Source organism: Mus caroli, unplaced genomic scaffold, assembly GCF_978045245.1.
Source record: "Mus caroli unplaced genomic scaffold, Mus_caroli_1 scaffold_2, whole genome shotgun sequence".
In the NCBI taxonomy this organism is placed as follows: Eukaryota; Metazoa; Chordata; class Mammalia; order Rodentia; family Muridae; genus Mus; species Mus caroli.
The window spans coordinates 103,566,428-103,590,774 of record NW_028227257.1 but is presented as its reverse complement, the minus strand read 5'-3'; the positions used below and the strand labels follow the sequence as shown (position 1 = coordinate 103,590,774).

At 40.1% G+C, this 24,347-nt stretch overlaps 1 protein-coding gene across 32 annotated transcripts in view; it reads right to left on the bottom strand.

Moving 5' to 3' along the window:
• Window positions 1-24,347, bottom strand: part of Ttn (titin) — a 271,447-nt gene that overhangs the window by 72,866 nt on the left and 174,234 nt on the right. For all 32 annotated transcript variants that reach the window (XM_085834746.1, XM_085834758.1, XM_085834754.1 and 29 more), the window contains 47 exons: window positions 23,808-23,905; window positions 22,773-22,941; window positions 22,417-22,683; window positions 22,046-22,312; window positions 21,683-21,961; window positions 21,181-21,589; window positions 20,946-21,070; window positions 20,574-20,840; window positions 19,612-19,881; window positions 19,220-19,522; window positions 18,823-19,125; window positions 18,395-18,582; window positions 18,143-18,257; window positions 17,751-18,035; window positions 17,488-17,639; window positions 16,445-16,592; window positions 16,129-16,306; window positions 15,218-15,339; window positions 14,840-15,127; window positions 14,441-14,737; window positions 14,151-14,337; window positions 13,630-13,745; window positions 13,240-13,539; window positions 12,777-13,076; window positions 12,579-12,684; window positions 12,268-12,464; window positions 11,879-12,184; window positions 11,505-11,783; window positions 10,419-10,718; window positions 10,008-10,310; window positions 9,524-9,886; window positions 8,903-9,205; window positions 8,483-8,782; window positions 8,090-8,386; window positions 7,703-7,987; window positions 7,301-7,594; window positions 5,583-5,882; window positions 5,183-5,491; window positions 4,907-5,097; window positions 4,109-4,538; window positions 2,686-2,994; window positions 2,414-2,562; window positions 2,297-2,329; window positions 2,073-2,202; window positions 1,684-1,983; window positions 1,273-1,590; window positions 44-340 (listed from right to left, as the gene is read on the bottom strand). In XM_085834746.1, the coding sequence (XP_085690872.1) occupies window positions 44-340; window positions 1,273-1,590; window positions 1,684-1,983; window positions 2,073-2,202; window positions 2,297-2,329; window positions 2,414-2,562; window positions 2,686-2,994; window positions 4,109-4,538; window positions 4,907-5,097; window positions 5,183-5,491; window positions 5,583-5,882; window positions 7,301-7,594; window positions 7,703-7,987; window positions 8,090-8,386; window positions 8,483-8,782; window positions 8,903-9,205; window positions 9,524-9,886; window positions 10,008-10,310; window positions 10,419-10,718; window positions 11,505-11,783; window positions 11,879-12,184; window positions 12,268-12,464; window positions 12,579-12,684; window positions 12,777-13,076; window positions 13,240-13,539; window positions 13,630-13,745; window positions 14,151-14,337; window positions 14,441-14,737; window positions 14,840-15,127; window positions 15,218-15,339; window positions 16,129-16,306; window positions 16,445-16,592; window positions 17,488-17,639; window positions 17,751-18,035; window positions 18,143-18,257; window positions 18,395-18,582; window positions 18,823-19,125; window positions 19,220-19,522; window positions 19,612-19,881; window positions 20,574-20,840; window positions 20,946-21,070; window positions 21,181-21,589; window positions 21,683-21,961; window positions 22,046-22,312; window positions 22,417-22,683; window positions 22,773-22,941; window positions 23,808-23,905 (11,532 nt within the window). The remainder of the gene's footprint in view (window positions 1-43; window positions 341-1,272; window positions 1,591-1,683; window positions 1,984-2,072; window positions 2,203-2,296; window positions 2,330-2,413; window positions 2,563-2,685; window positions 2,995-4,108; window positions 4,539-4,906; window positions 5,098-5,182; window positions 5,492-5,582; window positions 5,883-7,300; window positions 7,595-7,702; window positions 7,988-8,089; window positions 8,387-8,482; window positions 8,783-8,902; window positions 9,206-9,523; window positions 9,887-10,007; window positions 10,311-10,418; window positions 10,719-11,504; window positions 11,784-11,878; window positions 12,185-12,267; window positions 12,465-12,578; window positions 12,685-12,776; window positions 13,077-13,239; window positions 13,540-13,629; window positions 13,746-14,150; window positions 14,338-14,440; window positions 14,738-14,839; window positions 15,128-15,217; window positions 15,340-16,128; window positions 16,307-16,444; window positions 16,593-17,487; window positions 17,640-17,750; window positions 18,036-18,142; window positions 18,258-18,394; window positions 18,583-18,822; window positions 19,126-19,219; window positions 19,523-19,611; window positions 19,882-20,573; window positions 20,841-20,945; window positions 21,071-21,180; window positions 21,590-21,682; window positions 21,962-22,045; window positions 22,313-22,416; window positions 22,684-22,772; window positions 22,942-23,807; window positions 23,906-24,347) is intronic.

Here is a 24,347-nt window from a genome sequence, read left to right as displayed (position 1 = left end):
TGATTAACAAAACCATGTTTTAACCAAACAGTACAATCATTACCAAGGACATTGAGTCTCATCTCCTTTGATGCTGTCCCCAGGTTGTTTACGGCTGTGATAGAATATAAGCCAGTGTCACTCCGGCGAGACTGAGGAATGACTAAAGTGCAAGTGTCATCCACCACCTGTTTGTTGACATGGGTGTCATAGACAACAGGCTCTTTGCTGTCCGGTTTCTTTGGAGGAGCCTTGAACCAGGTGAGAGTTGGGAACGGCACACCTTTGATTTTGGCCACAATGTTAACATCAGTTCCTTCTTCAACTTCCATGAATTCTTTTAGCTCAATGGCTGGTGGGCCTAGATTATTGACAACAAGAACAAATGTTAACATAAGGAGTAAAATGCACTAAAGAACAGACTGTGAAATTCACTGTGGTTTGAGGCCTGTTTGGGTCGACTGTAGTTACACTTCATTGTCCAAGCTGTTAGAAAGCCTGGGTCCCTCTTTAGCCCAGTTATACTCAACAGTTACATGTAGCTATCCTTTACTGGATCTGTGCACAGATACCTATCTGCTATTGTCTCTCCTTTAATCATGCTTTAATATACATGCGGAAATTCTGACAAAGGGCAGCAAGGAGGGAATGTCATGGCAGTTTATGCCTGTCACTTCAGTCATGTTTTTCTTTACTAATTCTTTACTAAGCATTATGAAGTCATGTCATAATGTCATAATGTCAGTGCTCATATAGAGGTTCTGATATGAATTTTTTATAAGAAATAGAATTGTTGGTAGAAGCCAAATACTTTTCTATTTTCTACAAATGTATTATAAGTGTGCAAAGGGAATTGGCACATTCACAAGACTAAATAAAATACACCATGTATTTTTGTAACAATAATTTGAAGAGGCTTATTTATGTATGTATCTTATCTTCCAAAACTAAAATGGGTATTCTCAATAGAGGGAAAGTTTCATTTAAAAAGCTACATTGGCCTTAGTAGGCGCTAAGTAATTTCCTTGCTTTCTGCTCCTTTCAGTTCCTTTCATTTCAAACAGATGAGAGAACTTGTCTTGTGGGAAAGTAGGAGGATACTGGATGCTTCTTGTTTACAGTAAAAGCAATATGGGAGGGTATTTGCTAATTCTGTCCATAATGGGGTAATAAGTAATTGACTTGTGTCCATGCCTATATGTAGTCCATGGGGGTCCTCTGATAGGTGTTCTGTCTCTTTATTAGATACAAGAAGTTAACCCTAGAGGAGGAAATTCTCTGTTAAATACGTACATGTCTGGTCTTTGACAATCACAGGACCAACAGTGGCTGAAGGCTTGCTGACCCCGGCCTCGTTGACAGCTTTGACTCTGAATTCATATTCCCCTCCCTCTATGAGGTCTTCCACGGTGAATTCCAGTTCTTCCACATCACGCCTATTGCACTGCCTCCAGGCTTCTTTCTTTTTCCCAGTAGGGTCCCAAGCCAAACACTCAACAATATAATGGGTGACAGGAGAGCCACCATCGTTCTTTGGAGGTTTCCACGACAGGTGCACTGTGTTCTTTGTTATGAGACCGATCTTGAGTTTGATAGGGGGATCAGGAGGATCTGTAAACATGATTATAGGAACAGTCAAGCACTGCTGTGAGTAACGGAGTGCAGTCTTAAGACTGCAATTTCAACCTGCACTTGAAAACTTACATATTGGGTCTCTGGCAGTGGTCCTCTGGATGGTTTCTGCAGGTGGGCCAATTCCAAAACGGTTTTCTGCTCGAACACGGAAGAAGTATTGCTGCTCAGAGATAAGATCTGGTACCACAAACGTGGTGCTTCCACAGTTTGGATTGACTTTCGTCCAGGCTTTTCCGTCGATGGTCTTCTTCTCAATGACATAGCCTTTGATCCTATCACCTCCATCATCATCTGGCATCTTCCATGAGAGGCGGCAACTACCCCTTGTGATGTCACTGACCTTCAAATCTTTGGGAGGGCCTGGTGCATCTGTTGGTTGCAAACCACAGTGTAAATATTCCTTAGAAGGTGAAAACAGCTTGCTTTGATTGTGTCATAACTACGAATGTCTTTCTTACCCATGACTTTAACTCTGCAGTTGGCAGTTTTCTGTCCTGCTTTGTTCTTGGCTGTGATGCTGTATTTGCCTGAGTGAGCTCGAGTACACTCTGGGATAATGATGACCGATGAGTTTTCGGCAGTCTCCAGCTATACAAATAAAATTGTAGTAGTACATCAAGTGAAATCATAGCATTGTTAAGGTAAATCATATTCCTAATTAAAATATGCTATTGTCTCTTACCTGTGCATCTTCAGGTATATCATGAACTCCATCCTATTAGAAAAGAAGACAGTTATGTTTCAAATACTGTTTCAGGTTATTCAATGGAAGACATAGAATAAATCCCAGAATTATTACCTTCATTGCCTTCTTTGCCTTTCCATCAAATTCCCAAGATGATTTTGGTGTGGGGCGTCCCTTGATCACTGCAGGGATTTTGATCTGTGAGCCAGCTTTGCAAACCAGGCAGTCTTGTGCGCCAATGTCAATGAAAACCTCTGGAACTTCTGGAATATTCCAGGTAATAAGAGAGCAGTCAGCTAACATTTCTCAGAGAGGTAACAGATATATCCCCAGGACATTGATTTCCCAGTATCACCCAAAGGAGACCACATAAGCGGAATTAGTACCTTGGATATCAGTGGCAGGGATCTCTCCGGTCGTGTCACTTGGTTCAGACTCTCCAGCTTCATTGACGGCTTTCACTCTGAACCTGTACTTCCTGAGTTCTTTCAGATTAGGCACCACACATTCACAGGCAGTGAGAAGTTTATCAGGTTCATTGACTGGCTTCCAGTCCGTGGTACCCTCCTCTTGCATCTCTACAATGTAACCTTTGATTGGGCTGCCACCATCTTTGGCTGGAGGTTTCCATGCTAGTGAGATGCTTGATTTTGTTTTATCTTTGACCTCTGGGCAAGAAGGTGGCCCAGGAGGGTCTAGTAAGGAACAAATAAGCAGGCATCACATTTTGAAACAATGGAGTGCTATTTATATATATATATCATAAGATATTCACTATACAAGACATTTATTATAGTCTACTATAATATTAAAATTGAAGTGCTGGAAAAGTATAACAAACAAGAGAGTATATTTTCTTTTAGTATTAATACAGAAACAGAAAGCAAACAAATCCCTGGGAAAAGGATTACTCGCCATCTCTGGCTAGATCTATAGTCTGTGAGCACAGCATTGATGAAGAGCTATTTCACTTCTGAAATCCTACTGAAGAGATTCAACAGTGTATTTTACTTTAAAAAGTCATCTACAACTGAAAATTTTACTTTCTACAACATGTAAATTCAAAATACTTCCATCACTAGCACAGAAAACCTTTGCATACAAACTAATCTTAATGCTCTTCAGGGAAGAAGCAATGTTTCTGCTTGTTACGTCAGAACACTTTTCTGATGGAGCCTAACAATGAATGAAGCTCTTTAATCCCATTTGCCTGTTTGTTTTAAATCTTCCCCCCTTCTTGTGATTAGTCCATGCTCCAAACTCATTTGCTAAATGATATACCTTACAATATATTTGCTCTTAATAACATGAAAGTGTCTTAAATCTCTGAAAGAAACAGTTCAAGTTTTTCTTCAGAGAATCCATATTTATAAAATGCACTGAATTATGAAAATCACTATATTTTAATTCCTGAGCCAATCTGCTTAGATATGAAACAGCAAGATTTTTCATCATTTGATCTCAGATATTCTGAGAATGCAATGTCTTTGTCAAGAAATACTTAACATTTTACTTTTATATTTAGTTTTTACAAGAGAGTCTAACTATTTAATAGGGGAAAATAATTTCCATAGTATCTAATGACACAGAGTTTTGAACTCTTAGTTTATAGCATATGTGTTTATTGTTGTGGTTTTAAAAAATCCACTAATTTTAATCTAAGAATTTGAAAAGTATTTTATGTATGTGTGTATATATATGTATATATTTCACTATGAACTTTTCTAATAAAAATATGAGAGATTTATTAGTAACCTACTTAGTAACTTTAGCCATTAGAAATGGGCCCTAGAAATAAAGCATACTTACATATAGGATCTCCTGCAACAGCTGGGTCTGATGGTTCACTGGGAGGGCCAATTCCTGCAGCATTTATTGCCATAGCTCTGAATTGATATTTGACGCCTTCAATCAAACGCGGAACATTGAATTCCACACCCTTCAGTCCTACTTTGGTTATTGGTGCTCTGCTAACACGTGACCAGTAGGTACCACCTTCCTCTCTCTTCTCTAGCCAGTAGCCAGTAATTGGAGACCCTCCATTGTCCAGAGGAGGAGTCCAGCTCACAAGCATAGATCCTTTGGTACGTTCTAAGACTTTCGGTTTTCCAGGAGGTCCAGGGAGGCGGTAGGGATCTTGAATGACGACTTTGTCTGATTTGCATTCATCACTGATTCCATATTTATTCACTGCCCTCACTCGGAACTCATACTGACCATTGGGGATGAGCTTCCAGATCTAGAAATTTAGGTGAGTAAAGAAATCAGAACAAGTATGCTTGGGCTGATTTCTTTATTAGCTTTACTTATTTTAAAATTCAATTTATTTGGGGCTGGATCACCATAAGAAGTAAATACATAAACTTAAATCATAGGAAAGACAGGAAAGGAAAAACCCTTTAAAAAGAAGACATCAATGTTTGTAGTTTCTAGTAGAGTTCAAGTAAGAGAGAGCAGTAGGTTATATGGGATAAGTGGCCTCATGGGCACAGTGATAAATGCCAAACTAATGAATAGATACTGCTAGTATATAATTTTGAGTTTAATAATTCTAAAGTTATATTAAAAATGGTATCACACAGTGTGCATAAGTTTGAAAGCCTTTACCCCGTATCTTCTCTCAACAGCAGTGTTAGTGACTTCTTCCCATTCGGACTTCTTCCTGCTGGCATCACGTTTGTCAATGATGTAATGAGTAATTTCACTGCCTCCATTGTCTAGAGGGGCATCCCATGTCAAATAGCAAGACTCAGCTTTGATGTCAGTAACAGCGAGGTTTCTGGGTGGAGATGGACGATCTGGGAAGGAACAGCAGATGGGACTGAGACATCATTCATGAACAGGAAGTGGCTTTCTTTCCCACATAGGAGGCAAGTCTCTTACCATACACCTCCACGTGAACGTTGCGGAATACGGAGCCAAGACGATTGGAAGCTGTGATTGTGTACGTGCCCTTGTCCTCTCGGGCTGCTTTAGGGATGCTAAGCTCAGTCTTTGCCTCACTTCGGGAGACTTCTTCTTTGGTTATATTCAGTGTATCCGTAGGTTTATCAATCACCTTTTCATTCTTGGACCACTCAATCTTAGGCATGGGAAGGCCGGTCACGTCTGCAGGGATGTTAACTGGCTCCCCTGCCTTAACTTTGATAGTGTCTCCTCGAACAGCCAGGCGCAACTTAATAGTGGGAGGGACTGCAAAAAGAAGTAAAGAGGGAAAAGTCTTAAGGATGTTCCCTCAAGTCACCATAGAGTACATTAATGGTATTAAATATGGAATCCATACCTTCATCATCCTGTATGACTACGTTAAGAGGCAGAGATGGTTCACTTTCACCAACGCCATTGACGGCTTTGACACGGAACTCATACATTTGGTGTTCATCAAGATTTTCAACCAGAAATGATGTGGTTGGGCAGAGTCTCTTGTTAACTCTTTCAAAGTCGGGTTTGTCATGGCGGCGTTTTTCAATGATATATCCTTGAATGGGACTGCCACCATCGCTGCGGGGCTCTTTCCAGTCAAGTGTGATAGTGGATTTTGTTCTTTCTGTGTATGTGAGCCTTTCAGGAGATGTTGGAGGGCCTTAAAGCAGAAACAATTGAAAATGGTGAGCATGAAATAAGTATTTGCATACAAAATAGTGTTTCACTTCTATTTGTATGAAAAATAGATTAATTGGCATTTTCAAACACACCAGTCACAATAATAGCCAGTCTTATTAATGGTATTTTATTTCTGGTGAATGCCTCATCAAAATCATTAATTAAAAATAAATCAAGAATATGTGTATGTGTGCTTTGTATTTAGTATTTCATCTTCTTTTTCTGTGATACTTACAAAACTTCTAATCCTACAAAACTGGGAAAATAGTTATGTGAAGTTCTGCTTTCAGTGTCAGCAGAGAGCAAGGTGGTTTATTTCCTTTGTGACCAGACAGTAGATGTGGCTATTGAACACCCTTCGAGTCATATTGACTCACTGGAAAGATCATTTATGAAATACCACAAAGGTTTTGTGTCCTTATGGAATGGCTCTGACTGGTGTAACTAGACCTGTCCCATCCTAGCTGACTGTATTGCAGATAGAAGCAAAGGAAGCCAAGCTCTAGTCTGAGGCCTCCACCAAAACCTGAAATTAATGGAATGTTTTATGGATTTTATATTATTTTTTTTCTATTCTTTGGTAGCTTTCTGATTGGGTCTAACTATCATTTGACTGTAGAGACTTCTTAGAAGTATAGTAAAACTAAACAATTTATCCTATGGTAATTAACTGCCATATATATATATACACATACACACATATATATATGTATATATATACACACACAAACACACATATGTTTATATATACACATATATGCTTATATGTTTATATTAAATGTATATATATACATATATATAAACATATACATGTTTATATTAGAGAAAAGCAGCAAATTAAATTCTCACTACAAGACTGTTATATTTAATTTTCCCTAGTATATAACATTGGAAAGATGGAATGATTCTAAATTATTTGTAAGTTATTAACAAGACTTGGTAGACCCAAAATTTTTGGCACAGAAAACTCTGCATAATTTATACACATAAAGCAAAAATAAATGGAAGTTTAGCAACTACGGTATCTTTAAAATTGCTAGTAGATATATGACCTTATTTATTTATTTATTTATTTATTTATTTATTTATTTATTTATTATATGTGTGTACACTGTAGCTGTCTTAAGACACTCCAGAAGAGGGCATCAGATTTTTGTTACAGATGGTTGTGAGCCACCATGTGGTTGCTGGGATTTGAACTCAGGACCTTTGGAAGAGCAGTCGGTGCTCTTAACCGCTGTGCCATCTCACCAGCCCACAATATATGACCTTCTTTATTGCCCTCTAGCTAGTATCTGATCTTGAGTCTGTTAGGTGTTGGAAGCCATAAGTCTCAGTAAATACTTGGCATATCTATAAGTAGAATATTTAGTAAACCCAGTGGGAGTTTTCTCTTACCTAGTGGATCAACTGCAAGAATTGGTCCTATTTCAACAGGAGGCCCACAGCCAAACTTGTTCTTGGCAATGACACGGAACTTGTATTCTTGTCCCTCTATAAGGCCTGTGATGTCACACTTGGATCTCTCAGTCTCGATGGGCTGTCTCCAAGTGTGCATCTTAGCATCCTTCCTTTCAATTATAAACCCTGTGATGTCACTTCCACCATCATCTGCTGGATCAGACCAATTAAGCAGACACATCTTTCTGTTTGTTACAACCGGTTTGAGGTCAAGAACTGGGCCAGGGACATCTGGGAAACAAAACAGTAAACATAAAAAAACAAAACAAAAATCAATGCAGCAAGATCACATCACATGGGGGAAAAAAAATCCTATAAAATCCACAAAGCATTCCTTACCGAACACTTCAACCCGGACTGCGGCAAATTTGGAACCACAGCTGTTTGTTGCCGTGATCACGTATCTGCCATGGTCTTTTCTCAATGCGTTCTTGATAATTAGTTCAGATTTGGTTCCGACATTCTCTATTATAACACGCTCTTTATCTAACTCCCCTTCTTCGATGGTCCATACTTTTGTGGGCACAGGACGGCCAGTCACCTCCGCTGGGATTCTGAGAGTCTTCCCAGCCATGATTTGTATTCCACCCTTGACAGAAACATCTAGTTCCACAGTTGGAGGCTCTGTTGAAGGAGAACAACTGTCTGTGTTAGTGCAAGAAGGAAGAAAATATAGTCCCACATTGAGAAATACTCATTTTTCTCCCCCTAGAAAACTTGAAGTACCTTGTGGTTCAGCCACAGTAACAGGTTCTGTTTCTCCAGGTGGTCCTTCGCCTGCTGCATTGACAGCACTCACTCGAAGTTTGTAGTCGGCACCCTCTCGGATTTCTTTGACAGTGAACTGACGGACTTTGATCATCTTCTCTGTGCAGCGTGACCACTCATTTGTGCCAACCAGCTGCTTATCAACAAAGTAGCCCATAATTTCCCCACCACCATTGAAAGCTGGGGGTTCCCACTCCAACTCAATGGTTGTAGAGCTTGTATCAGCAACTCTTGGGACAGGAGGCCCAGGTGGAGCTAGGATGAATGCAGAATTCACAGGTCAGATTCACCAATACTTTCAAAATGTGGATTAGACTACTCTCCCATATGCCTTCTTAAGGAGTTACTTACAGATTGGATCACGAGCTGTTTTAGGATCCGAAGGTGGGCTGAACTTTCCAGGTCCAGCAGCATTTTCAGCACAAACTCGGAAGACATAGGTGAGTCCTTCCAGCAAGCCATCTACCTTGGTTTTCAAAGAACTGATAAGGGTTTTGTTGACACGAGACCAGTGTGTACTATTGACCTCACGTTTTTCAAGCCAGTAACCCAAGATGGGGCTTCCATTATCTTTTGGTTCATTCCATTTTACTAGCATACTGTTGCTGGTGACATCTTCCACAATGGGTTTATCTGGTGCATCAGGTGGTTCTGATTAAAAAAAAAATAGGTTTTGAATTCTATTATATGACAGCTTTACAAAATCATGATAATATTGTTCATTAAAGAATATGGTGAAAAGGTCAATTTATGATGCTAAAGGAACCTTACCAAATGGATCTTTGGCTAAAAGTGGCTTTGAAACACATGGTGGCCCAGGTCCAAACCTATTTTCAGCTCTTACACGGAAGAGGTACTCTTTTCCTTCAATCAGTTTTGTTACTGAATATTTGCAGTTTCTGAGTGTTGATGTGATAACAATCCAGTCTGAGTCGGGCTTGGTCTTGTCTTTCTTTTCCAAGGTATAGTTAATGATTTCACTGCCACCATCGTCAAGGGGTGGTTCCCACTTACAGAGGACAGAGTCCTTTCTAATATCCTCAAATACAAAGTTGATTGGTGGTCCTGGTGTATCTAATATGTCAAAGGAGAACAGTGATTACAATTTTGTATAGAACTGGTAGCTATGGGAAATGTAAATGTTAGGATGGTCTTTGATACAACCAGTTTTTCCAAATTGTTCTTTCTGTTATAATAGCTAACAAATAGCAAGGTCAGTTGATCTTTTTTTTTTTTTTTCAATAGTGTCCGCTTAGGTGGTAAAATGTAACCGAAAATTATTTGCTGAAGCTGTTTCTCTTAATGGGTTCCCACACTCCTACTTTTATGCCTTGCCAAAACTCTGACACAGATTTTCTTTCTCCGTTGGAAAGTATAGTTTTAACTACTTACCTAACACACTGACGGTGCAAGGAGCTTTTGCAACACCGTGATCATTCTCCACTTTGATCATGTACTGGCCATGGTCAGGCCGCAGAGAGTCACGGATGCGCAGCTGAGATTCTCCCTGTTTGCTATTGTTGATGCTCAGACGTTCTGTCAGAGGGAGAGAAAAGGGCTCCTCTTCTTCAGCCTCGCCCTTCTTCCTCCTAACTGGGGGTGCCGCTCGCTTCTTAATTTCCTCTGGGACAATGACATTTTCATCTTTTATCCATGTGATTGTTGGGTACGGTGAGCCAGAGATGGTTGCATCAAGTGCTATTTCATCACCCCGCTTTACTTCCAGGCTTGTTCTGAGGATGACTTTTGGGGCATCTGTAATTATTAAAAGCCAGAATTGTTTTTAATTCTTGACAAAACATGAGCCTCATTTATTTTACAAAGAGGATGAATGTAGCGCGCACACACACACACACACACAATCAATAAAACATACCAATAGGGTCGACAGCTTTGGTTGGGGGAGTGGCCCGGGAAGGTTCACCAATACCAGCAGCATTCTCCGCTCGCACACGGAATTGGTACTCTTTCCCCTCCTCGAGTCCTTTCGCTGTGTAGGTCAGGACAGGGACCAGATGTTCATTGCATCTCTTCCATCTATCCTCACCCTTAGCGATCTTTTCTATGATGTAACCCATTATCTTGCTTCCCCCATCATACAAGGGTGGCTTCCATGTGATAGTCATTGCCTTAGCTGTAGGATTATGAACCTCAACATCTACAGGTGGATCAGGTGGTTCTGATGAACAAAGAAAAATACCTGTTACTGTTGAAGAAACAATCTTCTTAAATCAAATGCAGTAACTATGGTATTTTCCTTTCTGACCATCATAATGTTCTAACTTACGCTTTGGATCTTGAGCAATGACAGGATTCTTGAGTTCAATGTATTCGCCTCCGCCAATCTTGTTGACTGCTTTTACTCGGAAGAAGTATTCACCATTTGGTATGAGATCTTTTACGGTCCAAGACAGTTTGTTCTCACCATACATGACTGGGATATATGTCCTCCGCCCTGCTTCTCTCCGTTCCAGGACATAATGAAGAATTGGGCTTCCACCATCAAACTCTGGAGGCTCCCATGTTAACTTACAAGAACTCTTGGTTATGTCACTTGCTTTAATATCTTTGCATGGACCAGGTAGACCTATTACACATAAAATTGATAATTACTATCATATGCTTGAAAATTATCACTTTAATAGTGAACTTCATTTAACTTGGCTATCTACATTTTGAACAGGGTAATCTTTTCTGTGCTACCATCCCTCTGAACAAAAGGTATTTAGCATCCTTGTCCCTCATCTATTAATCAGAAGACTCATCCCTCGAGTCTTTGTGTTAAACAAAATTGACCCATTAATTTCCAGCTACTACCAGGGATGGTAGTAAAGGACAGAAAAAAATTATTATTCCTGAAGGAGAAGACCATGGAAAACTGAATTTGCATAATTCAGAAAGAAATATTCATCATTGAAACATTCTTTGAGCTTGCTAGATATTTTATTTAAATTAGTATTTTATATGTAAATAATTAAAACAAGTAAATTAGTCTAATCAGACTTTAATTATCAATTTAATCTCTTCAAGATTACTTTTTAAATGGAAATAAGTATCCTGAAGGAGTGCTCAGTTTACAAAAGCTATTTCTTTTCTTTTCTTCTTCTTTTTTTTTTTTTTTTTTTTTTTTTTTTGAGACAGGGTTTCTCTGTATAGCTCTGGCTGTCCTGGAACTCACTCTGTGGACCAGGCTGGCCTCAAACTCAGAAATCTGCTTGCCTCTGTCTCCCGAGTACTGGGATTAAAGGCATGTGCCACCACGCCTGGCATTTCTTGACATTTCTTGAAGCTGTTTGTAGACCACCACAAAGCTAGCTATTACAATTTCTGGAATATATGAAGAATGGCTGATGTTTCATTACAGAACTGTTACCTATGACTTTGACGTTGATTGAAGCAGTTGCTGAGCCGAGCTTATTCTCCAGGGTGATGGTGTACACTCCAGCATCTGCATGGACACTCTTGGGAACCTCGAGGTGTGCAGAGATGTGGTCGTTCTTCATTGTCAATCTGTCACTTGCTTTAACTTCTTTGCCATCTTTATGCCAGCTCACGGTTGGCACTGGGACAGCCCTGAAGGGCACAGGGATGTTTAACTTTTCTCCTTCGATAACAACAATGTCGTGAGTCTCTAGATCAATAGTTGGTTTGCCTACAAAACACCAAGAGATGGGGGGAAATATGTCAAATGCAATGATCAGGAAGAAAATGCATCTGATTAACTGTTAAAAGACACTGAATTCTTACAGTCTGGGTCTTTGGCGACCACATTTTCGGAGATTTCAGATGGCTCGCTGACACCGACAGCATTGACAGCTCTCACTCTCAGAACATATTCTTTGTCTGGAACAATACCCTCTTCAACCTTGAACTTCAGATCTTTTATTGGGCGAGAATTAACTCGCATCCATTTCTCTGTGCCTACTGGACACATTTCAACATGGTAGCCTATGATAGGACTTCCACCATTTTTCTCTGGTGGTTTCCAAGCAATGGCAATGTGTTTCCTCCCAGCATCAGTCACATGTAGATCAAGCGGAGGTGAGGGAGGACCTGGGAAGACAGCAAGGCATTTATACCATGGCCTTATCATCAGGTCTTTAGATAATATCTTTTGAATAATCAGTATGACTTACTTGTTGGGTCTTCGATTGACAGAATTTCTGTGGGCTCACTTGGGTGACCAACTCCTGCTTCATTTTCTGCCCGAACTTGAAACTGGACTTCTGTTCCTTCGATGACATCAGTTACTCTGAAGTTACAGTCAGGGCCTGAGGTCTTCCCAGCTTTCACCCAACGGGTACCTAATTTTTCTTTCTTCTCAATGATGTATCTGTTGCAAGAACAAAGCATTCCATTTAGCATTGAGAAAAACAGAAGTTGGTAATATCCAGCCACATTTGACTGTTTTTGTTTGTTTTTTAAATAAAAACTCCTGAAGTTCTACCTCTGTATTGGTCTTCCACCATCGTTTTTAGGTGGCTCCCACTTTAGGTCAACATGTCGTTTTGTCACATCAACCACTGTCAGGGCATAGGGTGGTCCAGGGGTGGCTAAAAGCAAAATATTCAATGATTAGAGAAAGCTGAGGGAAAGTTAAGAACATATTGCAAATACTGTTGCAAAGAGTGAGTGTAGTGCTTACTGAAGGTGTCTTTGGCCAGGACAGAATCTCCGATCTCTGTGTAGTCACTTTGTCCTATGGCATTTTCTGCAGCAACTCGGAACACATACAGAGACCCCTCTGTCAGTGGGGTGACTGTGCACTTGGTGTCCTTGACAGTGGTGTCCACTGTTTGCCAGCCTTTCCGTCTCACATCTCTCTTTTCCACAATGTAGTTGGTGATGGGTGACCCTCCATCTTTCTCTGGAACTGTCCATTTTAGGTCAGCTGTATTTTTTGTGATATTAATCACTTCGAGCCAGCGAGGTGGTGATGGAGGATCTGGAAAAAAATAAAAACAAGAAAAAATTTCCAGTTTTAGTCTTCACCAAATGTTCTTCTCATAGTTACAATGAAACAATAAGGCAAAGACTGAAATAACAATAGTGAGGTTTATGTTTTCCCTTAGATTGTAGTTCTCAAATAGAACGTAAGAGGAACTTACATAGTTTCTCCCGGCAAAGCACAGGGTCGCTGGGTTCACTGGGCTCACTCTCTCCAGCCTTGTTCACAGCTCTCACTCGGAATGAGTATTCCTGGCCTTCCATTAGCCCTGTGAGCAAATGCTCAGTGGTCGGAACTCCCTCAGCCACCCTGACCCACTCGTCTGTTCCGGTCTTTAGCATCTCAATGACGTAAGACTCAATCTTTGCCCCTCCATCGTGTTCTGGCTTGGTCCAGTTCAATACTAACGAGGTTTTGCCTATATCCTTTACAGTTGGTTTTCCAGGGGGCCATGGAGGATCTGCAAGCCAATGACATCATTATTTGCTTTGTCCAAATGGAGTTAATGTATGTCTCAAAGGAACCACAGAGAATCATAGAAATAATATACCTATGGGATCCTTTATTAAGATTGGTTCAGTTGATCTACTTGGTTTTCCTGGCCCTGCCAAATTTTCAGCAAGCACTCGGAATCTGTATTTTTTCTTATTGGTGAGACCTTTTACCCTGGATCAGAAACAAGGTAACATTGTGGTAAGAAGTAGTAAGCTATATACTATGCATAGAAGAGGCTAATTTATTTAAACAGTGAGAATAAATTTGTAAATTTTACTATGAGTACTTTAACATAAGTTTAAAATAGTTTTTAATGGTCACATTCTTTATATTAGACAAAATATATCACTTTAATTATATCTACAATTGTCTGTTACTAGGTAATATTTTATAGATAACATATATGAGCCATTGGATGGGATTCACGTCACTTAAGAATTATGTGACAACTGGCAATAAAAGTAAAAGTGATTTTAAAATGTCTTAATGTGTAATCACACATGATCAGAAGGAGTACCAGGATGTCAATAACCAAGTATGTTGCTGTTTCAGTACACCATGGAGATCGGAACTCACCTGTATGTTGTGTCCTTCACTGGCATCTTATTGCATCGAACCCATTTATCAGTGTCAGGATCTAATCTTTCAACCCAGTATCCAGTGATGGGACTGCCACCATCATCATCTGGCTCACACCATGTGAGCGTCACCGCATCTTTAGTGATGTCAGAAGGTTCTAGGCGAGTTGGAGGTCCGGGCGGATCTACAGACAGGATAATGATATAAAAGTCATACAGCCTGTACCTAAATGCAAGGCTGACATAGAATCCTTTATGTTTTCTTAGTTAGCAGATTGCAAATCTTACCAAACTGGTATTTGGCTATTATCGGAGCAGCCTGAACCGGCTCACCAACACCATACATATTTTCTGCAGCAACTCTGAAGATGTACTCTTTGTTGGGTGTTAATTTGGTTGCCTTGAAGTTTGTGTCCTTAACAGTTGATGAGAGCTTATGCCACACATCACTGTCTGTTGCTTTTCTCTCCACCACATAGTTTGTGATCTTAGATCCGCCATCGTCTCTTGGTGGGTTCCAGGTCAGAAGACACGACTCATTGGTTACATCTGTGATGTCAAAGGCAGCTGGTGGTCCAGGTTTATCTGTGGGTGACAGTACATGGAAAAACATGTTTTAACCTTGGTTTTGTTCCAGAAAGTAGCCACAGTGAATTGGATCCTTATAAAAGCAAGAGCCTCCCTTACCTAAGACATTCACTTCTACCACGGCAGTGGCCCGGCCACAGACGTTCACGGCTTCTATGATATATGTGCCTGTGTCACTTCTCTTACTGTCTGTGATTGTCACTGTGGATTTCTTAGGAACGTTTTCAATGGTGATTCTCTGGTCTGGCTTCAGAAGGGTGTCGGCCTTGGTCCAAGTTATTTTCGGTTCCGGTTTTCCAGTCACCGTGGCGGGAAGTTCGATCTTCGTTCCAGCTTTCACAGTGATCCCAGCCAGGAGCTTCACATCCAGGAAGATCTCGGGGGCCTCTGAGTTGGAAAAGATTAGTTACACTGTGAGCAAGTTCAAGCAGACAAGGTCAGAGACCTAACGGCCAAGCAGCAAGGAATGATAAATACCCTGTGTGTCCACCGCCTGGATCTCTTCAGTGGGTTTGCTTGGCTTGCTAGCACCTTGCCTGTTCAAGGCCTTTACACGGTAGGCATACCATTTGCCTTCCTCAAGACCTGTCACTTCCATTCTGTCAGAAAAAAAAAACCACAGGGGTTTGACTGTCATGTTGATAGATCGATTATACTTTTAGTGATACATATATGTGTAATATATGTCTAAATATATATCATATATAGTAAATTTTCTAAAATTCACACCATCAACATAATACTGGGTTTTCAATTAAATGTCTGGGCTGTGGGGAGTGGCGGAAGTACTGAATGTGTCAGGATGTCAGGAATGGATGAAGTCCTGATGGATTGTGTTGTTGAAAGGAGTACAACCATGTCCTCAGAGCCATGGAAATGGCCAAGCCTTCTCTGGCCTAAGTGCTAGTGTTGACAGACAATTGACCTTCAGGTAAGACTGGTGCATACAAACTGTCAACCTCAGCTTCTTCCTCCTGGGTGTTTACATCTCTCCAACCAAGACCTTCCACTGAGACTTCTAACCCCTCCTCTTTTTGCTGTACATAAAAACTTGCTGGGTTTGATGGCAGCATAGAAGGTACCTTCCTTACAGAGAGCACACCCCTCTAGACCATAGCTTTTCTATGCCTGTTGTGTCTTCTATTTCTTCATTCCTGGGTTGCCCCAGTCAGGTTTTCAGGACCAAGCTGTGCTTGGCTCTTTTCTGGCCTTTTTATTATCATAACTAATGAAAACCTTGAACAAGGCTATGCTCAGCTGAACTTTATAAAGGAAGACAGCTATACTAGGGGAATTGTTGGTGAAGAAATTAACATTTAACATTGCCCAGGTAAAACTCATTTTACTGGGTAGGAATCAGAATTATTCAATTAAAAAAAAACACCTACTTTGTATCTGGAACAGGTTCTCCACAGGCAACCCATTTATCAGAACCACGTGGACATTTTTCAACTATATATCCTTTGATACGAGAGCCACCATCATTTTTAGGAGGATCCCATGTTAGGAAGATGCTGTTGGCCGTCCTGTCTCTCCATTTAACATTCTCTGGTGGGTCAGGTACCGCTGTAATATTTAAGAGAGAGAGAGAGAATCTTAGACTGCTCTAAGTTACCTCCATGTTACCAACACATGCCCTTTCCCCAGATTTCAACTCTGGGTCGAAAGCCAGGCCAGGCGTAAGCCCATAGGCTGTGTACTTACTTGCAGGGGCAGACATATTTACAGGTTCATCAGTATATGCAGGTTCTCCAGGGCCACACTTGTTTCGAGCACAGACTTTGAATAGATACTCCTTTCCTTGAACAAGATCAGGAACTGTGAATTCTAGATCAGTAACAAAGTCCATAACCTGGAAGAAAGAAACAGTTCACTGATTATCTTCCTTGAGTATTTTCTCAAGTCAATATTTTTGTTTACCATGTGTACAGATACAAACTGTTTTTTAAGACTAAGATTTTCTATGTAGCCCAGGCTGGCCTATAGTCCAGGTTGGCTCTAAATTTGCAGTCTTGCCTCAGCCTCTATAAGCATGTGCCCCGACATCCTGCTTACTCTAAAGTTGTTTTGAAAGAAAACTTAGTGTTATTTTCATATTAATTTTATATTAGGGAAAAACATCAAGCTGGATTATAATAATTTTGAGACTATAATTATATTCTCAATTTAACGAGAAACAGATTCATAGTTTGCATGTCTTAAAAGGATGATAGTTTGTTTATTAGAAATTTAATTTTAAATGAGACTAATAATGGGCTGAGGGTGAACTCAGTGGTTTAGTTGCTGTCTAGCATGTACAAGCATCAAAGTTCTAGTTCTAGAATTGTAAAATGTATAGATACTATACATAGTACTATCTATCTGACAGTAGCTATGCTTTATAATGAGCATAAATGGAGAAAACGCTGGCACACCAATCAGCTAAGATAAATCTAGTGCAGTGAGTAAAAGCATGACCACGGGGGCAATGAATGCTTCCCTAGAAATGCTTATGACCCAACACATGCATTTGGGGTACTCGTTAGATACCAAGTATGTAAGTAAGCTTTCTCTTATGTGTTCAATAAGCCAAGCTGAGAAAAAAAGGGGACAAATATGCCAAATGCAGGTTGAATTATCCAAGGAAGCATTAGCATCAATATGCTAAAAAGGTTTTCGATACTTTTCCCATGAATCTTGCCCAGCTGTATGGCCTCCGAGCCTCCTCCCGGGATTCTAAAGTGGCTGTGTTAATATGCGACACTCACTTTAGTCCATGTTTTCCGGCTCATATCTCTCTTTTCAACAACATATCCAGTTAGTGGACTTCCTCCATCATCATCTGGTGGTTCCCAAGTCAAATGTACAGAATCCTTTGTTATATCACTAAATTTCAGTTCTTTGGGTGCACTTGGAGGAGCTAATTAAAAACAAAAACAAAAACAAAAAGGCAGTGGAAGTCAATATGATTTAAGCCAGTATGGGTTAATTCAACCAAATAATATTAGAGAGCAAGAATGTAATTCCTTACCAATTACATTGACATCGATTTCTCCAGAAATTGACTTCACAGGATTTTCTAACGTGAGTGTGTAAATGCCTTTGTCTGTTCGTTCGCTTGGAGAAATGACAAGTTCGGCATAGGCTGATATGGTCTTCATTTTCACACGATCCCCCTCTTCAAGTACTTGATCTCCAAAAGTCCAGGTTGCTTTTGGTCTTGGATAGCCTGTGCTTGGGACCAGGATCTTGATGGGATTGGGAACTATGACTTCCAGACCATCTTTGAATGCACTTAAATCCATCGTTGGTTCAACTACCAAAAAGAAAAAAAATCAGTGAATTTCTAGTACCATAGTTATGTCCCTGGTACACCAAAGATCTGTGCTACCCCCAAATCTAAAAGGTAAAAGATCTACTTACCAAACGCATCATCAGCAGTGAGAGGACCGAGGATCTCAGATGGATCTGAAACACCAGCTGCATTTTCTGCAGACACTCTATATAAATATTTGTTCCCTTTTTGCAATCCAGTGACCTAGAATTACAAATTAGTATTTATTAGCATCATATCCATTTAAATTCTAAACCCACAAACATATATTATATATTAATATGTCATATTAATATGTTTATATGTATATATTATAAATAATATAATGCAAACTATCTTACCTTGTAAGTCAGTTCAGGGACAGGTTTCATATTGCAGCGAATCCAATTGTCTTTTCCCTCTTCACGTCTTTCAATTATGTAGCCCAGTATGGGGCTGCCTCCATCTTTCAGAGGAGGCTCCCAGGTGAGCTGAACTGATGACTGTGTCTGTTCTGAGGCATTTAGGTTCACAGGAGGACTTGGTCTCTCTAAAATGGCAGGAAGCAATACAATTGCATTGGATGGTAATTAAGACATGTACTGATCATAATGACCTCATCAAGATAAGTTTATGAACTATGTGGGCACAGTCTTGGCTTTTACAGTTTTATTCTAAAATTTTTTGATGCTCTACCTTTTATTAGATTAGAGTTATTTGAAATAATAGATTTAATTCGTGGCTTACATGCAATGTTTATTTCCTTTCTGTTGTTGTTAAATGACCTTACCTATTGGATCAGCAACTTTGACAAAGGGTGTGGCTGCACTTGGTTTCCCAACTCCGATTCGGTTCTGGGCTCTGACACGGAAACTATACTCCTGTCCTTCAACCACATCAGTGACAGTTGCTGACAGGTCTTCAGCTCTTACGGTCATGGCAGTGTCCCATCTGATAGAAGTCTTGTCTCTCAGCTCAATCACATAGTTTGTGATTTCAGCACCTCCATCGTACTCTGGTGGCTCCCATGTTAGTGAGACACCAAATCTATTCACATCGGTGATGGTGACATTCAAAGGAGGGCCTGGAACATCTGAATGTCGCCACAGAAGAAACACACGTGAATTTGGATTATGTTGTAGATAAACACAAAGCTAAGCTAGTTGGCAATCTACTTTAACACTTACCATATTTACTCCTCGCTTCTACAGGACTGTCCGTTTCTACGGGTTCTCCAGTGCCAACTCTGTTTCTTGCGCTCACACGGAACAGGTACTCCACTCCTCCTTTCTGTAGTCCAGTGACAGTGAACTCACAGCTGTCCGCTCGGTCAGTGACCAGAACCCAGGTCTTTCTCTTGATATCACGCCTTTCAACAACATAGCCTATGATTTTGCTCCCACCATCCGTTAGTGGTTCTTCCCAAGCGAGGCTCACTTCACCATCAAATGTTTCTGTCACTTCTAAGTTACGAACTGGCCCGGGAACATCTGCAATTTGCACATCACAGAATTTTTAGTGGTGCTATGTCGTTAAGCTTGTGCTGGGCTAATCAGGTTTGAGCGATTCGGTGGCTTACCAATAACTTGTAAATTGATGAAGCCCTCTGCTTTTCCATGCTTGTTCTGAAGCACGATTTTATACCTCCCCTTGTCGTCCTTCTTGGCTTCTGAGATTCTGAAAGAAGTCTGCTCAGCCGTAGTGTCAACGGTTTTTGTAGATAGAGGTTCGTTCTCTTTAAACCATTCAGCTTCTGCTTTGGGGTAGGCATCATAGGGTACCACCATTGTCAGAGGCTGGCCAGCATCAACGACGAGATCTTGATCAGCTGTCTTGATTTTAGGTGCAGCTAGTGACAGAGAGATCACACAAGCATGTTTGAGTTATATACTATAGTCATACTATGACATAGGGTTTTTTTTTTCTATACATTTGATAAACATCAGAACCACAATAATTTCATAGCAGTGCATTCTTTGGAGAGTTATAATAGTTTTGTTGTTGTTGTTATTGTTTTACTCCTAACTATTCGTGTTTGGAAACAGTGGTTTGGTGAAGATGGCATACCATCATTCACATCCGGTCTTAGTTAAAAATAATTGCAGAGGACCTAGAATATGGTGAAACAGGTTTTGCTTTTCTTGTTGAAATTATTTTATAAAATATGTTTTTGATAAATTCTGCATACTTAGTTCAGGATAAGTCAGACAGCTTTCTCTCATGTACAATGGGGCTTTTGGGGGAAACCTATGCAGGTTTCATATTTAAAAGAGCCACAGGAGTTGCCTATCAGTTGAGTGAGGGACTCTTCTAGGAAGTCATGAGCAGCTGCCCTATGCCAGGAATAACAGTGGTTTGACATGTAAAGATGCTGCTCACCACTTCCACTTTGTAGGTAGACAAAGTAGAATAGCTAACACGTGAGCACAGGTTCGAGCCATATGCTTTCACAAGGAGTGTTTTGTGGTAACTGTAAAATCTGCAATCTACAGAGGTTTGTGATATAGGGAGGACACCAGAAAGCAAAAGAAAGCAATTTACCTGCTAATTCAAGTTTAGCCCTGGCTTCTTTATCTTTGGCAATAAATCTGTATTCGCCCTGGTCACGTGGCTTAATATCACAAATCTGTAGCCTGTGTATCTTTCCTTCACTCATCATCTGGTGCTTGTCACCCTGGACAACGATCATGTTATTTCTAAGCCATTGGACCTCCACTTTATCTTTGTTGAGCTCAGCCAAGAAGATAACATCTGCACCAGGGGCTTCAAGAATGTCTTGAGGAGGCCTGATAATCTCAACTGGGATTTCTGGAGAGAAAATGTAAAAATAAAAACAGATATGTGTTTGTATTTTTATCAGCATTGTAAAAAAATGTCACTTCAGCTAGAATTATTCTTGAAGCCAATACTAACCTTCTACAAAAAGTCTAGCTCGGGACTTGCGGTCCTCTACACCACACGCGTATTCACACTCGTCCTCCAGCCTGCAGTCTTTTATGATGAGCCTGTGGATGCTCCCATCCTTCTCAAATTTGTATCTAAAGAAGAGATTGGATGAGTAGTTAGCTTGTAGCATGAGTATTAGGCAAATGTCTGATGTCAAAGTACACACAGAACAACAGAACGAGAGCAGACACTTTTTGCGTACTTTTTGCCTTCCTTGATTTCTCTTCCATTTCTGTACCATTTTACATTCGCTTTCTCTCTGGAGAGCTGGCAGGAGAAGACAGCGTCATCAAACTCTGTGACTGTCTGGTCTTCTAGGTGCTCCACGAATTCTGTTGGGGCTTCTATGATGAGCAGCTCTGCCACGGATTTATCTTGCCCAGCAGTGACGACGTATTCACCTTCATCTGGGAAGCCACAGTCCTTGATGATTAGAGAGTGCTTGTACTTATCAATTCGGTATGATATACGGTTGTCAAAAGCCACTTCTTCTCCATTTTTGGTCCACTTCAGTGTCACATTGAGACGATTCACCTTGCACCAGAATGTGACTGACTTCTTCTCCATTGTTTCAATATCTTTAAGAGGTTCAACAATCCTAAGATCTTCCTCTGTGGTGATCGAGAAAAACAAGGTTGAATTTAGTTGTCGGCATAATATAAATTGCTGGGGGAAAATTCTCTAGTGTCATGTACGTCACATACCTTCCACTATTAGATTGGCTGCACTTTTAACATTTTCACCTCTGTGATTGGTCAAAGACACATTAAAGTTGGCTTGGTCATCTAACCGTGCATCTCTGATTCTGAGGGTGTAGACCAGGTCTTTTTGGAGAATGATGTATTTTGAACTATCAAATATGGCTTCTTCATTTCTGAACCATTTAGCTTTGGCACCTTCAGTATTGACTTCGCAGTTGAAGACAACCTCTTGTTGTTCCTTCACCTTGGTGTCCTTAAGAGGAACTATGATCCTGAGTTTTTCTGTAAACAATCAAAAGACTTTGTAGTATGATGAGGGGTCAAAACTACAGATCTAAGCCTCCAGGGGAGCAAGGACAAACTTACCAATGACTGTCAGGTGAGCTGCCGCTCTGGCAGCCCCAACCATGACTACGTAAGTGCCCATGTCTTGTAATGTGGCATCCTTTACAACTAGGACTCTCTTTTTGCCATCAGCAATGATGTCATATTTATCTCCAGATTCAAGTGTCTGATCATCCCTCTTCCACTGAACTTCGAAGCTTTCCTTTGAGATAGTGCAGACAAACTCAGCCTTTTCTCCTTCAAGAATTTCAAGGTTTTGAGGCTTCGAGATGAATTCAGCAGCAAGTTCTGGAAAGAAAAAGTTGGAAGACAGTGAAAATATTGGCATTTGTATCTTAATACTACAAGACTGGATGAAAGAAAGAAAATGCCCTTCACAGAGATCTTCATACCGTGTACTTTGACTTTGCTGTCCGTTCGAGAACTTGGGAGTCGACAGTTGTAGCTGCCTGCATCCTCAAGCTGCGCATTCTGAATGATCAAGATTCTCTTCCTTCCATCAGTAAGTATTTCAAATCTCCCTGTTTCAATGATCTCCTCATCCCCTTTGTACCAAATCACTTCTGCCCCAGGCTTGGAGACTTCACACACCAGTTTGATAGTGTCTCCTTCACTAACTTCAAGGTTGGCAAGATTTTTTGTGAAAACAGCTTCTTCTTCTGCAGAAAAGAACCAAGATGCAGTCAGTAAAACTGGAAGTTGGGTTTCCTGACTAGTATGCTTAGTAAAAGAAAGTCTTCACATTCACCTAGGACTGTCAGCATGCCGGAAGTTCTTGCTGTCCTCACTTCACAAGAATATTCTGCTTCATCATTCAGTAGACATTTGTTGATGACAAGAATTCGTACTGCTCCCTTAGAAATGATGTCATACTTTTTGCCCTTTTTAATTTCAGCACCATCTTTAAACCACTGAACCTATATTTTAAGACAAATAGATTTCTGAAAATCAGTTTTCATGTTGTTCCTTTACATAGTATCCATGACATGAACTAGTATCCCAAGGGTCCTTTTAAAATCAATCATAAGACATTATAGTATATTTAAAAGAGGGCTATAAATATTATATGTATGTATAAAGTATGTCTAAAGGAAGATAGAAAAATATGAATAAAAATTTAAAAACCAAGAACAAAGTTGATCTACTGTGATACTCTTGCCAATTATGGAAAAACAAATGATGAGGTTATGCAAGTTTTGTGGCTAAGGGGCTTAAATATCACACAAACCATCTCCACTGATGTGAACAGAAAGTCTGTTTGGCAATAATAGTTTATGGCAACCAGAACTACTTAGCTGAGACATAGAATTACTACTATTTGACTTTTTTTTAATCTAAGAAAACATCAATTCCATGTGACTCAAGATAACAAATATATTTTTTAAAAAAGATTTATTTATTTATTTTATGTATATGAGTATACTATTGCTCTCTTCAGACACACCAGAAGAGGGCATCAGACCCCATTACAGATGGTTGTGAGCCACCATGTGGAGGCTGGGAATTGAACTCAGGGCCTCTGGAAGAGCAATCAGTGTTCTTAACTCTTGAGACATTTCTCCAGCACAATAATAAATATTTTGAGTCCAGAATTTATGAGACAGTAATGAGTGGCACTAAAGAGAACAATTATGTCAAGTCTGTCTTTAATAATAGCATAAATTTAATCTAAAATGGAAGTCAGAAAGGCTTAGCTAATTTCTTCTTTCCTTACATTTTGGTCAACAAAGCAAACTGATAATCAGACTTGTTAATATTAATTAACACTTATGTTGTTACAGACCTTCTCATTTTCTTTGGAAATTTCGCACTCAAACCGAGCAGTTTCTTTTTCTTTGACTTGGAGGTCTGTGAGTGGTCTTAAGAATTCCACATGAGGAGCTGTAAGAGAATGATGTTGGAATTCAAATGAGGCTCCTGCAAATTTATCCCAATATTTCTTTGGTATACAATAAGAAAAGGTGACTTTCTTTGTCTTTCTCCAAGACAGAGTTTCCTCTCTGTAGCCCTGGCTGTCCTGGAACTCACTCTGTAGACCAGGCTGGTTTTGAACTCAGAGACCTGACTGCCTGTGCCTCCTGGGTGCTAGGATCAAAGTCGTGTTCTGTTTGTGCTTGTCTTGATAAACTGCCACTGACTTTGAAACCCTTTGCAGCTTCCACTGGGAATAATGCTTTGCTCTTGTTCTCTTTGATTACATCTTACTCTGCTACCAACTTAGTTCTTTTAAATTGGGACCCATTTCAGTTCTTTTGAATGATTACAGAAGCAAATGCCTTCTTTGTTTTGGTACTATACCAGAGTTGAAGGATAATTCTTTGTC